Raw genomic sequence first — 15,661 nt, forward strand, 5'->3', positions numbered from 1 at the left:
GTGAGATCAAGAAGACAGTGTCGTCATCCCCTCACAGTCAAATGAAATTGAATTATGAATTTAATTAATGGTGTAAACAATTTTCTATTAGTTTCAAAGGGATTATTTCAATAATAATTTAAAATATATATTTTACAATTTTTTTTAGTTTCTTTGGGGTGTGAAATATGGACAAAATTGCTTGTTTTTTAAAATGAAATATTCACTGAAATTAAACCCTTTTAATAACCGAAATCAGGGTAAAACAATCAATTACTGTTATTGAAAATAAAATACTTAAAAGATAAATTTAACAAAATAATTGAAAATGTACTCGTTACAAAACAGCTTCACCTGAGAATACACTGTAATGAATCAGAATCACTGAATCGTACAATACTTTACTGAGGAATGAATTTCTTGTAACAATTCAATTTTTTTTAAAACAACCATAGTCCAAAAACATAAATTTTCAGGAGAAACAGAAAAATATCTGGTTTGGGTGTTATTGGCACTTCAAGTATGAAATTCATCATGCCATTTCTTAAGATGTTGTAGGAACTTGGGAAAACTTAAGTAGGCCTACATTTATAATTATAACTTAAATTGTTTCATAGAAATACTTGTTTAAATGTAAGTTGCTGTGGACAAAGGTTGTTTTAATATGGATCATATAAGGAAACGAAGAGGAAGGCAGAAAATAGAAAAGTTTGGAGAAAGCTGGGTCTGCAGTGAAAAACCTGCATTTGGGCAGAACACTAAATGAATGAATGAATGAATGAATGAATGAATGAATGAATGAATGAATGAATGAATGAATGAATGAATGAATGAATGAATGAATGAATGAATAAGCTTTACTGTCTTTTCTACAATATGTTTGCCATAAATATGTTGTAGATACTGTATATAGTAAATATTACTCTATAGCCTGATGTCCTTGACTACACCAGAATGAATAAATAAATAATCGTAATAATGGGAATACGTAAGTACAACTAATAAATAAATAAATAAAAAGTAAATAAATAAATAAATAATCGTAATAATAGGAGTACGTAAGTACAACTAATAAGTAAATAAATAAATAAATAAATAAATAAATAAATAAATAAATAAATAAATAAATAAATAAATAATAAATAATCGTAATAATGGGAATACGTAAGTACAACTAATAAATAAATAAATAAATAAAAGTAAATAAATAAATAAATGAATGAATAAATAAATAAATAATCGTAATAATAGGAATACGTAAGTACAACTAATAAATAAATAAATAATAAATAAATAATCGTAATAATGGGAATACGTAAGTACAACTAATAAATAAATAAATAAATAATAAATAATCGTAATAATGGGAATACGTAAGTACAACTAATAAATAAATAAATAAATAAATAAAGTAAATAAATAAATAAATAAATAATCGTAATAATAGGAGTACGTAAGTACAACTAATAAGTAAATAAAAAATAAATAATAAATAAATAAATAATAAATAAATAATCGTAATAATGGGAATACGTAAGTACAACTAATAAATAAATAAAAGTAAATAAATAAATAAAGGAATAAATAAATAAATAATCGTAATAATAGGAGTACGTAAGTACAACTAATAATTAAATAAATAAATAAATAAATAATAAATAAATAATAAATAAATAAATAAATAATCGTAATAATGGGAATACGTAAGTACAACTAATAAACAAATAAATAAAAGTAAATAAATAAATAAATGAATAAATAAATAATTAATCGTAATAATAGGAATACGTAAGTACAACTAATAAATAAATAAATAATAAATAAATAATAACTAAATAAATAACCGTAATAATGGGAATACGTAAGTACAATTAATAAATAAATAAATAATAATTAATAAATAAATAATCGTAATAAGGGGAATATGTAAGTACAACTTTGAAGGTGACCCGACTGTACCTAGAGACGTTGTTTACTGCTCTCGCTGCATTCCGATACAACATACACGCCACTTACTGCTCATGTCTAGAGTGGCTGCACACCTAATGTTCAGAATCGGGACCGAAAATCAGCTGATGATTAAAATACACGTACATTACACTTTAAGTGAACCACAGCCAAAAAACTTACAGTGAACTGAAACTATTTTCGGAATATCGCTTCATATGAAGAGAAAATATATTGCATGCCCTTCATTAATTACTTCTCTTATCATAGATCCATAGTCTCCATTTGTAAACCGAAACAAAAATAAAACATTCAAACCAACACAACTGTAGGTTCATTCCCAAAATTGGGTGACGTATTCTACGTGACGGGATCCGGTGTATCCCTGATACAGTACAGATTTTTTTTAGGTTTTCAGTGTGCCAGATGTAGATAGATCCAATGTTATGGTCCACACCTGTGGAGTAACGGTCAGCGCATCTAGCCGCGAAACCAGGTGGCCCGGGGCAAGTTACCTGGTTGAGGTTTTTTCCGGGGTTTTCCCTTAACTCAATACGAGCAAATGATGGGTAACTTTCGGTGCTGGACCCCGGACTCATTTCACCGACATTATCACCTTCATATCATTCAGACGCTAAATAACCTAGATGTTGATACAGCGTCGTAAAATAACCCAATTAAAAAAATCCAATGTTTTGGAGCTACATATTGGCTTCATGATTATGGAAGACAAGAAAAGGGGAACTTGTCTGTTGGATTAATGATAATAATAATAATAATAATAATAATAATAATAATAATAATAATAATAATAATAATAATAATAATAAAATTGTAACTTACTTGCAAATAGCTTTTAGAGAACTCGGAGCTTTATTACCGTCCTCATATATGCCGCCATCTGGCCCTATACTGAACAACATTAATCCAGTCCCTATTATCATACCCAACCTCTCTCAAGTTCATTTCAATATTACCCTCCAATCTGCGTCTCGGATTCCTAATTATGTTTACAATGCGTGCAATTCTGCGTTGTGTAACTTTTTCCACTTCCTGTAACTTCATCCCTCTTACAAGCAAACATTCTAATGGGGGCAGATAAAAAACTCAATTTTTTTTCTTCCACCATGTTAAGAATGTCAAAACAAGTGCTTTTACAAATTTTGGCCACTCCACAGCAATTGCAATACCATCCAGAAAGTGATTTTCTCTGGGGCCATTTACAGAAAGAAAGCACAATTTCGTGGAAAGATTTATTGGAACAGATACAGCAATTGTTGCTCTATTTTTCAATATATTCCCCAACAGAATTGAGAATTTGTCATACTGTGGGCTCAACAGAAAAATACACAACACAACATAAGGATACAAATATTGATCCCATGGTCTGACAAATGTCTCACTTTCACTGGGGAATATGTTGAGAAGTAGCGCAATAATTGCTGTATCTATTTCATTAAATCTTTCCATGAAATTGTGCTTTTTTTGTAAACGACCCCAGGGGAAATCACTTTCTGGACGGCCTCGTAATTACGATGGAGTGGCCAAAACTTGTATAAGCACTTGTTTTGACATTATTAACATGATGGAAGAAAAAATTAACTTTTTTATCTGCCCCCATGAGAATGTTTGCTTCTTAGCCGCAAGTATTTTTCTAAGTAACTTGATCTCGAAGACCATTAACCTCTGTTCCTCTCTGTTCCAAGTTACACAACCATACGGAACAATCGGTAATATACCTGTTTTATAAATTCTAACTTTCAGTTTTTTGAGAGCAGACTGGATGACAAATGCTTCTCAACTGAATAATAGAAGGCTTTTCCCTTATTTATTCTGCGTTTAATTTCCTCCCGAGTGTCATTTATATTTGTTACTGTTGCTCCAAGATACTTGAATTTTTCCACCTCTTCAAAAGACAAATTTGCAATTTTTATATTTCCATTTCGTACTATATTCTGGTCACGAGACATAATTATATACTTTGTCTTTTTGGGATTTATTTCCAAACCTATCTCATCACTTGCTTTAAGTAAAATTCTCGTGTTTTCCCTAATAGTTTGTAGATTTTCTCTTAACTTATTCACGTCTTCCGCATAAACAAGCAATAATAATAATAATAATAATAATAATAATAATAATAATAATAATAATAATAATAATAATAATAATAATAATAATAATAATAATAATTTTGTGAGGAGAAAAATTTCTTTGGGTGAAGAATGACTGTTGTATTATAGAAAAAACCAATATAGTTCGCACCTTTGCGCACACCTTCCAGCCGCAGTAGTCCCTCTCCACGCCATGCTCGCACGCCTCGGGTTCCATGTTGCACTCGGTGCCCACGCATGGCTTGCAGATCAGACTGCCCGCCTTACAGCTGCAACAGAACCAATATTCAGTGTTACAGCTAAGTAGTGTCGTGCAAAATTTTAAAGTTAAATGTAAAAAACAAACATAAGCAATTCAAATAATAAAGTGACTGATAACCATTTTAATTATTTTTAACTATTCTTAAGGTGTAACCGACAGAATGTAGCTATACTGTTTTCGCTGTAAGAAAAATCCTAATGTAAACATAAGCACGTTCCTGTCATACCCGTGATTGGCTCCTAGTCGAAACACTCACACGACGCAGGAAAATTTAGTTCGCATTTGGAAACCATAATCTTGTACTATTTGAAAATAAAAAATTGAATTCGAGTTGTTAAATACGATGAAACATGTAACTTCACTCATATGTAAAATCCTATGTAAAAGAAAAACTATTTTTTATATATTATTATGTACAATGAACGCGGACGAATACCAAAAGTAACACCGCGGTAGTCTGTTCTTGTAACAAGCTGGCGTCACTTGAGCTCGTAGTTGTCATAGTATGGCTTCTGCATACTCGGTATGTGTGGTTATTAATCATAAGAGTAGAAACCCTCTCAAAAGCGGAAAAACAAATAGTCTTAAAGGTATATAATAAGTTATGTGATAATTTAATTGCAGTAATTATAAAGTAAATGTTTCCTAAGCAAACGAATGCATAGTAGTGAGGTTAGGCCTACTGGATGAGTAACAGGAAATGTTTAACATGAAACAGAATGTACGACAGTAGGCGGGAACACGTACTGAGAATCTACGGCGCCAAACAGTGGCCAATGAAGCCTCACTTCAGTCACGTGCTATTGTTTACATTAGGATTTTTCTTACAGCGAAAAGATTATAGTAACCTAGATCATATATACCCCAGATAGGTCGGCCTTATAGGCTTTGATGTTAACAACTTTTGTCAGGTTTACTACTCTGCCATCTAGTTGTTACATAAGGAGTCACGTCATAATTCCCATTTGAATTGCATTAGCGACTGTACTGCCATCTCGTGTTCGTTTACGGCGGCGGATGGGTGGCGATCCTGGCGGTTGTTCTCTTCAAAGTGCAAACGATTGTAACATAGCGATGACCTATCTGTTACATATATGATCTAGGCTAGTAATAAGGATACCCAGGGCAAGGTTTTATTGGTGAAAAACTTTCAAATGCTTCACAAAAAAGTAATAAAATGTACTTATGATTAAAAACATGACAGTAATTGTCCGAATAATATTTTTCACCATGAAAAGTCATACACTTTCACACAATCTTAATTATCAATTATTTATCTGTCTGTCTACCTATTTATTTATTTGTTTATTTAATCTGGTGGAGTTAAGGTCATCAGGACGTCTCTACCAAACACAAACACTTAAAAAAATGCGGAGAGAAGAAGTAAATAAGAAATATAAATGAACGTACACAAACAAATACAAAAAAACACACACACAAACATGCAAAAAGACGAGTGGAAAATAAAATACAAGAATGAAGACAATATCACATACTAGATACAAAAAAGTGCTAATGTAATAGATTGTCTAATAGATTGAGTGATTGAAGTAAATAGCTAAATACCTAAAGTAAGTAACTGTTTGTACATATTTCAAGAGAAATAAAACGGTAACAATTTCGAAGTATTTACAATAAAGTTCAAATATTCAGTTTACTGCATTGTAGTCTACTAAGCAAGAAAATACACGGCATTGTATTTGCAACAATTATGGCGAAATAAAGCTGATGATAATGATGATGATGATGATGATAATAATAATAATAATAATAATAATGATAATAGTAATAATAATGATAATGGAAGTGTTTTGTTATGACAAGTGTTTATGTTTCCAAGTATCCTCTACATTTAGATATTCTAAGACTTTTTATTTTATTTTATTTATTTGTTATTTATCTCATTATTTTTCACTCTGTCTGTCATGTGAAAACCAGTGCTACTTATTATATTATTTATTTTTGTTAACTAAAGAATTATGTTTATTGTATGTTCTGTGTTCTGTACTTTACTATCTTTCATTATTGTTTCACATTTTAATACATTGTATATGTCTCACCCATTTTCCTTCTTCCTTTCTTTCTTTCTTTCTCTCTTTCTTGTACAAAATATCCCTAGTGGTTACACAGAACAACGCAAACGTAAAAAGTCAAGGAATTAACTAAGGCCACTAGAATCACAGAGATCTAAGCAACAAATTAAAAAAAAAAAAATAATAAGAGAAGTGACGTGTACCTAAATGTTGTATATAATGAGGGACAGAGTGATGGACATGAGTTACACTACCTGCTGGCAACTGTTGGGCAAAAAGTTTACTGTATCACCTTAGACTGAAGGTATGCAATCTCTCAAATTTTCGACATTAAAAATCTCAGAACATCTCTCATGCTACTTAGATTACTCTAGTTCTGATGACCTCAATTTCGAACGGGAGAGTGACGTTACTATGGAAATGAAGTCGAGCAAAAGCTAAGTTTGACTATGTAGCCTACTATCTATCCAAGCCAAGAACTGTACTAGACCAAAACAATGTGACGTCACTAGCTGATATGTGATTGGTTGAAAGCCAAAACCAATATACGCTATAAAATAATATAGTCCCGTAAATATTTAATTATAATTAACGTTTTACATTATATTACGTCAATTCAAATCAGTGCAATGTAATTAACCATTATGCTAGATTTAAAAAACCTAATGTACCCATACTTTAATATATACTTGATATTTTTTATTTACCTCGGCGTAGTGATACATTAGTATAGTTCTTGACTTGTATAGATAATATACCAAAACAATATGTCGTCACTGATCTGCGATTGATTGAAGGTGACAGCCAAGATACGCTATAAAATATAGTCCCGTAAATATTTCATTATAACTAATGCTTTTACAAATATTATGTCAATTCATATCAGTGCAATGCAATTAACTATTATGCTAGATTAAAAGAAACCTAATGTACCCATACATTAATATGTACTTGATATTTTCTGTTTACCACGTGCGTAATGATACATTAGTATGGCTCTTGGCTTGAATAGATAATTATGGTGAGCTGACAATGTTTTACAACTGTCACTCATCTCACTGTAGCAAAGCATTTCCATAATCTGAATAATAATAATAATAATAATAATAATAATAATAATAATAATAATAAGAAGAAGAAGAAGAAGAAGAAGAAGAAGAAGAAGAAGAAGAAGATGGATGGCGGGGAGCACGAGGAAAAGGAGGGGGAAGTGATGGTGGTTGTCCTGGTAACAAAGTAGGAGGTGAGAGAGAAAGAAGACAGAAGGAAAAATCCGTTGTGTTCCGAGTTTTTGTCTTGTATTGTTTTGTTTTGCCGAATTCATTTCACAATTTGTTGAAAACAATGTCTAGTTTAAAATGTCCGTAAATAACAGACTAGCGTCATGAAGCAAGACTTCAATGTTAGTCTGTACAATCTGGTTCATAAACACGCAGCAATTTCAAAGCAATTCGTTTGTTTTCGTTTCAACTCCAACTTCGTAATTTGAACTTCTGATCGGACGTCGTGTTTACCGCAAAGCCCACATTCAGGCTATTCTGCGCTGTAGCGAATTCGAATGAAATCCTCAAAACCTGAGTCGCAATTTTGGCATTAAAAACAAATGCGAAACGTTTTACATACGTTTATGTAGATAAGCTTTTACGAATAACTCGACTTTGAGCCAACTGTTCATGTAGAGTATGTATAGAGAGAAAGATCTTTTCACTCCGCATGGCGTGGTAGAAGCGAACTGAAAATACTAGGCATCACCATTCTCATCTGCTTCGTCTGTAAGGGCCGTATTCATAGACATTTTTAGCGCTCGCTTTCGGTAGATTATAATTATCAGTGTTTTTCGTATTCATAAACCAGTGTTAGCGATAGGATATGATTTGATTTCTGTACCAGTAACCAGTGGATAGCCGGGTCTAGCTTAGTACGCTCGTAGCACGTGCTGCGAAATGTCTATGAACAGCACCCTTAGTAATTTATTTCTTAAATCGCACAATATTGAACAGCCTATATTATTTTTATGTACAACACTTTTGAACTGTCTTTGAATTCGTTCGGCAATGTATTCCTCTGGTACTTTCATGAGATATAGTGCTATATAGTTAGTTCTTCAGTTACGCTGATATTCCCTGGCATGGCTAGGTTTGATGATTGTAGTTTATTTATGGCTTGGGAATATCTTTGAAATTCTGTTAGATAAAAAACATAATCTTCTTTTAATTAATTAATTTATTTATTTTGCTAATAATTGCAACAAAAAATATAATATAAACAGAAAAACCTTAGCTCGCCCCTGAAAGAGTAGAACTCATGCTCAGGGGCGGATTCCTGAATTAAAATTATGAAGTATATAATACAATTTGTCTTATGTCTACTACGAAATAAGAATATATAAATTTAAAATTACAGTTTTTCAATTTTTATAAAATCCATACATAACTTTTTTAATTTAATACTAGAACTATTAGAATTGACAAGATTAGGATGTTTAAATATAAATTTGTTATATATTATTGGGCCTAAATTTCTACTATGATTAAATACTGTAACAGTGTTCCATTTTGGTTCAAACAATCTTAAAGTAGTCATACCTTTTGTTTCATAACTATGAGAATACAATTCAAAATTATTTCGATTTTTATGTATGAATTTTATTAATACAATATAATAAATGTGTCTTATTTTAAGAACATTAAAGTATAAAAACAATTTTTGAGATGGAAAATCAATAGGTTTATGAAGACATATTTTAATTATTTTCTTCTGTAGTAAATAAATTGGATTAAAACTGAATTCAAATAAGCTACTCCAACCTATAATTCCATACATAATTATCGACTGAAACAAAGTTAAGTTGGCCTATATTGTGCGTAATAAACTTATTGACAAGTAATTACTCAATAAAACAAAATAATATAATATTTTACGTAATTTATTACAAAGGTAATTAATATGTTGATTCCATTTTAAATGATTATCGAAAATTATCCCAAATACTTAACTTCAGAGGACTCCTTAATAATCGAAAATTTACACTTTAAATCGGACATTTATTGTGAAAATATTAAGGTTTTCACTGTTTTCACCGCAGCACATCCGTCGTCATCAAATAGATTTACTATGTCGATTATTTTGATAATTTTGAGAATGATTTTTTTCCATAGTTATTTAACGACGCTCTATCAACTACCCGGTTATTTAGCGTCAATGGAATTGGTGATAGCGAGATAGTATTTGGCGAGATGAGGCTGAGGATTCGCCATAGGTTATCTGACATTCGCCTTAAGATTGGAGAAAACCTCGGAAAAAACCCAGCCAGGTAATGAGTCCAAGCGGGAGTCAAACCCACTCCCGAGAGCAACTCCGGATCAGTAGGCAAACGCGCTACCGTCTGAATAATAATAATAATAATAATAATAATAATAATAATAATAGTAATAATAATAATAATAATAATAATAATAATAATACCAAAAGAAAGTCCATTGAATAGTTTATTAGTGTATCAAATATTTATGATCTGTGTGAAATAGTTTAGAAAGTATTGTTAGTGAAGCAAAAAGTATGCTCACAGCTCAGTTTAGGTGTATCAACCCCCATAAATATCGATATGCAACGACAAGTTGCAACAAAATTATAAAAAGTTATGAATCGTTGTTATAATGCTTTTCATGCAACTTAGTTCACATGTCTCATCTTCTTCGTGGCTATAATACTGTTCTCCAACCAGGAGATCAACCGTGAAAGGAATGTGCTTACTATTGCGTCATCTATTGGAGCGAAGTAGATATATAATATTATCGTTATAACGCCAGTTTAAAAACCATGCGCTCTCCTGCATTTGTTATTTCCTGTATGGAGAGATTAAAAGACCAGAAGATTAACAGTGATCTAATTTTGTAACTAGGGTAATATAAACATGTGTGTATCAATGTTATTGTTTGTGCTGTAACAGCGAGCCAATAGAGATACGAGTACCCACGTGTGTGACCTTATGAAATCTTATGACATCAACATTCATTCACAGCATTACTCCCCTTCGTCTCATCCGGCAGAGACTTTCTCGTGGTTGGAGCACAGTATTTTGTCTGGGCGCATATAATATTTAAATTCCCAACACTAACAACGACTGAATCTTAACATTACAACTAGGCAACGTTGCATAAACGCGAATGTTCTGGGCGGCTAATAAGTCACTACCTCCATGAAATAAGTCACATGAAAAGGGGTATAGGATACGCTTTGTCATAGGAAAGCAGTAGATTGCTTGTTTACCTTTCAAATAGCAGGGAGGCTGTCATGGCGACGAGGACGAAAACTACGCTGAACTTCATGGTGCTGAAACAAACAGACCAATACGATTCGGATGAGAAACTTTACAATAATTGGTACAATTAAAGTTCTTTGAGTGTGTTTACGCAAAACATTTAGGATCAGCAAAAATGTAACATAAAGAAGATCCCTAATCAGATAGTATAGGATTCCTCGGCAAATAAACTCCAGTAAATTGGCTACCAGTGAAATATTTATATCCCTTGTGGCCAACTAAAGCGCTGTCCTAGTGGCAAACAAGTTTAAATAGCCTACTGAAATCACTTTTCGCTACATTCCACTTCCTGTATTTGTCAGGATCGTATTGGCACTGAAGACTCCTGTGTTCGATGACAGTAGAGCTTATGAAATCTAAGATGGTTTTCTTCCGAATACTTCGGTTACACCATAGCTCCCTCACTTTCACCTCGTGTTTCTAGAATAGCTTCTGGAGATTGTATTGTATTGTATTTATTTACAATCCATGGTATTCGTACATCGTTTCACAGCTAGAATATGGAACATGTCAAAAAATCGTAATAGTATTATAATTATAGTCACAATCTAGTTGAAATATATATAGAGAGTTTTACTAAATACTAGTACAACACAAGGGGTTAATATAGATATTAATACAAGACAGAAATATTAATGCAGCGCTGTTGAATGTCAAAATTCACCCACAGAATAGAAGGCGTGAGAAATTAGGTACTTTTTTAATTTGGCCCTAAATAACCTTATGTTTTGAGTTTATCTTTTTATATCCATAGCGAGGCTATTAAAATTTTACAGCCATATAACGCACTCCTTTTTGATGCAATATAGACTTGCCGATGGAATATGAAAGTAATTTTCTTGACGAGTATTTATGATATGGACTGTTGCATTGTGCATTGTTACAAAGTTTTCACGGTTACATACAAGGAAGTTTATTAATGAAAAAATATTCTGACAAGCTATGAGCATTATTTGTAGTTTTTTTTTAAAACGGTCCTACACTATTCCATACATTTGGCACCTACTATTATTCTAATTAGCCTTTTTTGTAGTAGCCCAGATCACATAAAGATTGCTCATTTCTATGTGTTAAAATCGGTTGCACTTTGACGAGAACAACCGCCAGGGTCGCCACCCGTCCGCCGTAAACGAACACGAGATGGCAGTACAGTCGCTAATGCAATTCAAATGGGAGTTATGACGTGACTCCTTATGTAACAACTAGATGGCAGCATAGTAAACCTCACAAACGTTGTTACCGTCAAAACCTATAACGCCGAGCAATCTAGTTATATGTGATCTAGGGTAGTAGGAATATACTGTTACTATCTGTTGTTGTGTCCATGGTACCATGAGTGACATCAGAGTAAACGTTTCATGTCAAAACGTCACAATTTTCCTCTCTTGTACCTCGAACACAGACGTTTCATGTCAAAAGTTACGGTGCATGTTATGCTGTAAAATAAAAGTGTCAGTGTTGTATTGCACGACCAACGCCGAACACTTGGCAAAGAAAACAGATACTTGATTCATATCGCTGGAAACAATTCAATCACAGTCATTATAGCCCGGACCGATAGAGCTGAGTTACTTTATTTCGGCAGCGATGATGAAGCGACCAGATTTGCTTCATGCCACAAGTGGGTGTTAAAGAGGATGTCTGTAAATTAATGTCCTGATGCAAAAAGTGTCTCAGTTCAAATAGTGACTACGTTCAGCAACATGTTGAATTATACACAATTTGACAAAAACACAACTGGAAATATCATGTTGACCTAAACAGAATTAAAAGAATGTCTATACCAAAATTATGAATGTGCCTCAAGGACAGAGCCATTGAACAGCTGAGAAAAATATGTAGTAATAAATATTGAATGAAGTGATGAAAGTATGGGAGAGAAAACGGGAATATTCTGAGAATAAATACTCCTCTCGGATCTTCGAATATTTGAACCCGAAGCAGACGTTGTCAATCCTGAATCTTCACAGTACTGACTAGTTTTCCCAATTTAGCAGCAATAAATTTTATACAAGAGGGGCGAATGCTTCAATGGTCTATTTCCGAAGCCCCGTGCTCTCTAGCACGGTTGCATCCAACCCGGTGGGATCGCCAGGCACCGGACAGCGCCAAGTGGGAATTCCTGGTGCCTAAGGTGCACTTGTACTAATTACACAAAGCTATAAATGAAAATAGTATCGTATTTAAAATTAACGGCGAGAAAAATATAGACGAATTCGAGAATCCACCATGGGACTACCACATTTTTTGGGAAAAGTCTCGAATAAACTCAACCAGATATTCATCCCAAGGAGGATTCGAACCCACGTCCGAGAGAAGCCCCGGAGCAAGAGTCCCGCTCATGATTTACAAAGCGGGCGCGAGGGTTTTTTTCTCGGGGTTCACCCGATTCCCCTCACCATCACAATCATCATCATTATCATCATCATCATCATCATCATCATCATCATCATCATCATCATCATCATCATTATTATTATTATTATTATTATTATTATTATTATTGTTATTGTTATTATTATTAATCCGTGGCTCTACAGCCTGTGAAGGGCCTAGACCGACCAGCCGGCTACTGGCCTCACGTCCACATGCCGAAGCAGAGGTGGACGATTATCCAACCAGAATGGAGGTATCGTTGGTTAGCACGATGATCCCCCCAGCCGTTATAGGTGGCATTCGCACCGGATTTCGCTACCTATCGCAGCTTCCTAAGTGCATCACGATGCTGGGTGGGCACCGGTCCCATACACTAGCCGAAATTTCATGAGAAAATTTCTTCCTCCATGAGGACTCGAACCAGCGCGCATGTCGTAACGCGGGTCCTAGGCAGGATGCCTTAGACCACGACGCCACGGCGCGGGACCAACATAGAATTAGTTAGTCAAAATGAATATCATAATATCATAATAATATCATAATAGCATAAAATCGCGATGAAATAAGAATATTATTATTATTATTATTATTATTATTATTATTATTATTATTATTATTATTATTATTATTATTATTATTATTATTTCACTACAAATCCACACCACCCTCACACTGCGAGATCCCGAACCAGTCCTTCAGAACTAAAATGTTCTATGGGCGTCATTTCAATCAGAGAAACAACATAGATTGAAAGAAGTTGCGGTGGAAAATAATCGACTGCTTTTGAAAGTCGAGCATTGACAACAAAGTCAGTGGATCTTCTCGAATGAGCTTGACTTAATTACACCCAATTTTTATTTATGCACTTAGTGCATGTGCACTCTTAGAAAAAATGTTTAGTCTCACAGATACTTTAAGTTATAAGTCCCAGAAAGGAGGCAGTGCGCATGATCAGACATACAACGAAACAAAACTAATTGTATTAGCTCAACTAGTCGTTCTCTTGTGAACCAGGTCGCTCGTTCTCTGATCACGCGCACTGCCTCCCTTCTCAAACTTAACTTTTTTCTAAGACTGTACAGTATGTTGACCAGTATCGTTAACATATTAGATTCTAAGCAGTGAGATACTGAATCCACACGCTGTCATTTTTTTCTCAACCAGACAACTCCTCAGTCTTTGACGTGGTGACATGTGTTATCGAAAGTTGAGAACGGACTGGATAGAAAACATTGTCTTTGTTTACCTTCATTCAGGAACGAATGGATATTCTACATGCAGTAAATACATTATAAAAGGCTTTATTAACTCGAATGCTGGACGTTCACTGAAATCATTTCGCCTAAAATGAATTGGCCTCGCCCGGATATAAACCCAGGATACGTGGATCAGAGGTAGCATGCTAACCACTAGACTAAGGATGTCTGCCAGAGAAAATTAATGAGAAAGAATTCACACGTGAAAGTTACATCAAAGATGTCCAGCAAGAATGTGAATAAAACGAAATCTACAACAACAATAATGATAATGATAATAATAATAATAATAATAATAATAATAATAATAATAATACTTACTTACAAATGGCTTTTATAGAACCCGGAGGTTCACTGCCGCCCAAACATAAGCCCGCCATTAGTCCCATTACCGCCCTCACATAAGCCCGCCTTTGGTCCCTATCCTGAGCAAGATTAATCCAGTCCCTAGAATCATACCCCACCTCCCTTAAACCCATTTTAATATTATCCTCCCATCTACGTCGCGGAATTCCCAAAGGTCTTTTTCCCTCAGGTCTTCTAACTAACACTATATATGCATATATGCATTTCTGGATTCATTCATATGTGCTACATGCCCTGCCCATCTCAAACGTCTGGATTTAATGTTCCTAATTATTATTATTATTATTATTATTATTATTATTATTATTATTATTATTATTATTATTATTATTATTATTACAAGAATAACTATCATTTGTAGCTTATTTCATTTAGTTCATTAAACACACAAATCTTCCAAACAATTTGTATTTATCCCATTATAACTCCGTTATGCTAATTGCTGTATAGATGTTACACGCAATCATAGAGATTTCCTCTGCCATTTTCTCTTTCTGTTATTCTTCGGGATCATGATGATTGGTTTAATTGCTTATCAGTTTGCTTTGGAAAATCCTAAGTAGGATCTTATTTCTCTTCTATTCATTACTCTATTATTATTATTATTATTATTATTATTATTATTATTATTATTATTATTACAAGAATAACTATCATTTGTAGCTTATTTCATTTAGTTCATTAAACACACAAATCTTCCAAACAATTTGTATCTATCCCATTATAACTCCGTTATCCTAATTGCTGTATAGATGTTACACGCAATCATAGAGATTTCCTCTGCCATTTTCTCTTTCTGTTATTCTTCGGGATCATGATGATTGGTTTAATTGCTTATCAGTTTGCTTTGGAAAATCCTAAGTAGGATCTTATTTCTCTTCTATTCATTACTCTATTATTATTATTATTATTATTATTATTATTATTATTATTATTATTATTATTATTATTATTATTACAAGAATAACTATCATTTGTAGCTTATTTCATTTAGTTCATTAAACACACAA

General features: G+C 33.1%; 1 protein-coding gene across 3 annotated transcripts in view; it reads right to left on the reverse strand.

The window, feature by feature from the left end:
• LOC138699609 (neuroparsin-A-like) overlaps positions 1–15,661 on the reverse strand; it is a 115,262-nt gene that overhangs the window by 11,891 nt on the left and 87,710 nt on the right. For all 3 annotated transcript variants that reach the window (XM_069825624.1, XM_069825625.1, XM_069825626.1), the window contains exons 2-3: positions 10,602–10,664; positions 4,189–4,306 (exon numbers count right to left, since the gene is read on the reverse strand). In XM_069825624.1, the coding sequence (XP_069681725.1) occupies positions 4,189–4,306; positions 10,602–10,660 (177 nt within the window). In that variant the 5' untranslated portion in view covers positions 10,661–10,664. The remainder of the gene's footprint in view (positions 1–4,188; positions 4,307–10,601; positions 10,665–15,661) is intronic.

Source organism: Periplaneta americana, chromosome 5 (assembly GCF_040183065.1).
Source record: "Periplaneta americana isolate PAMFEO1 chromosome 5, P.americana_PAMFEO1_priV1, whole genome shotgun sequence".
Taxonomy (NCBI): domain Eukaryota; kingdom Metazoa; phylum Arthropoda; class Insecta; order Blattodea; family Blattidae; genus Periplaneta; species Periplaneta americana.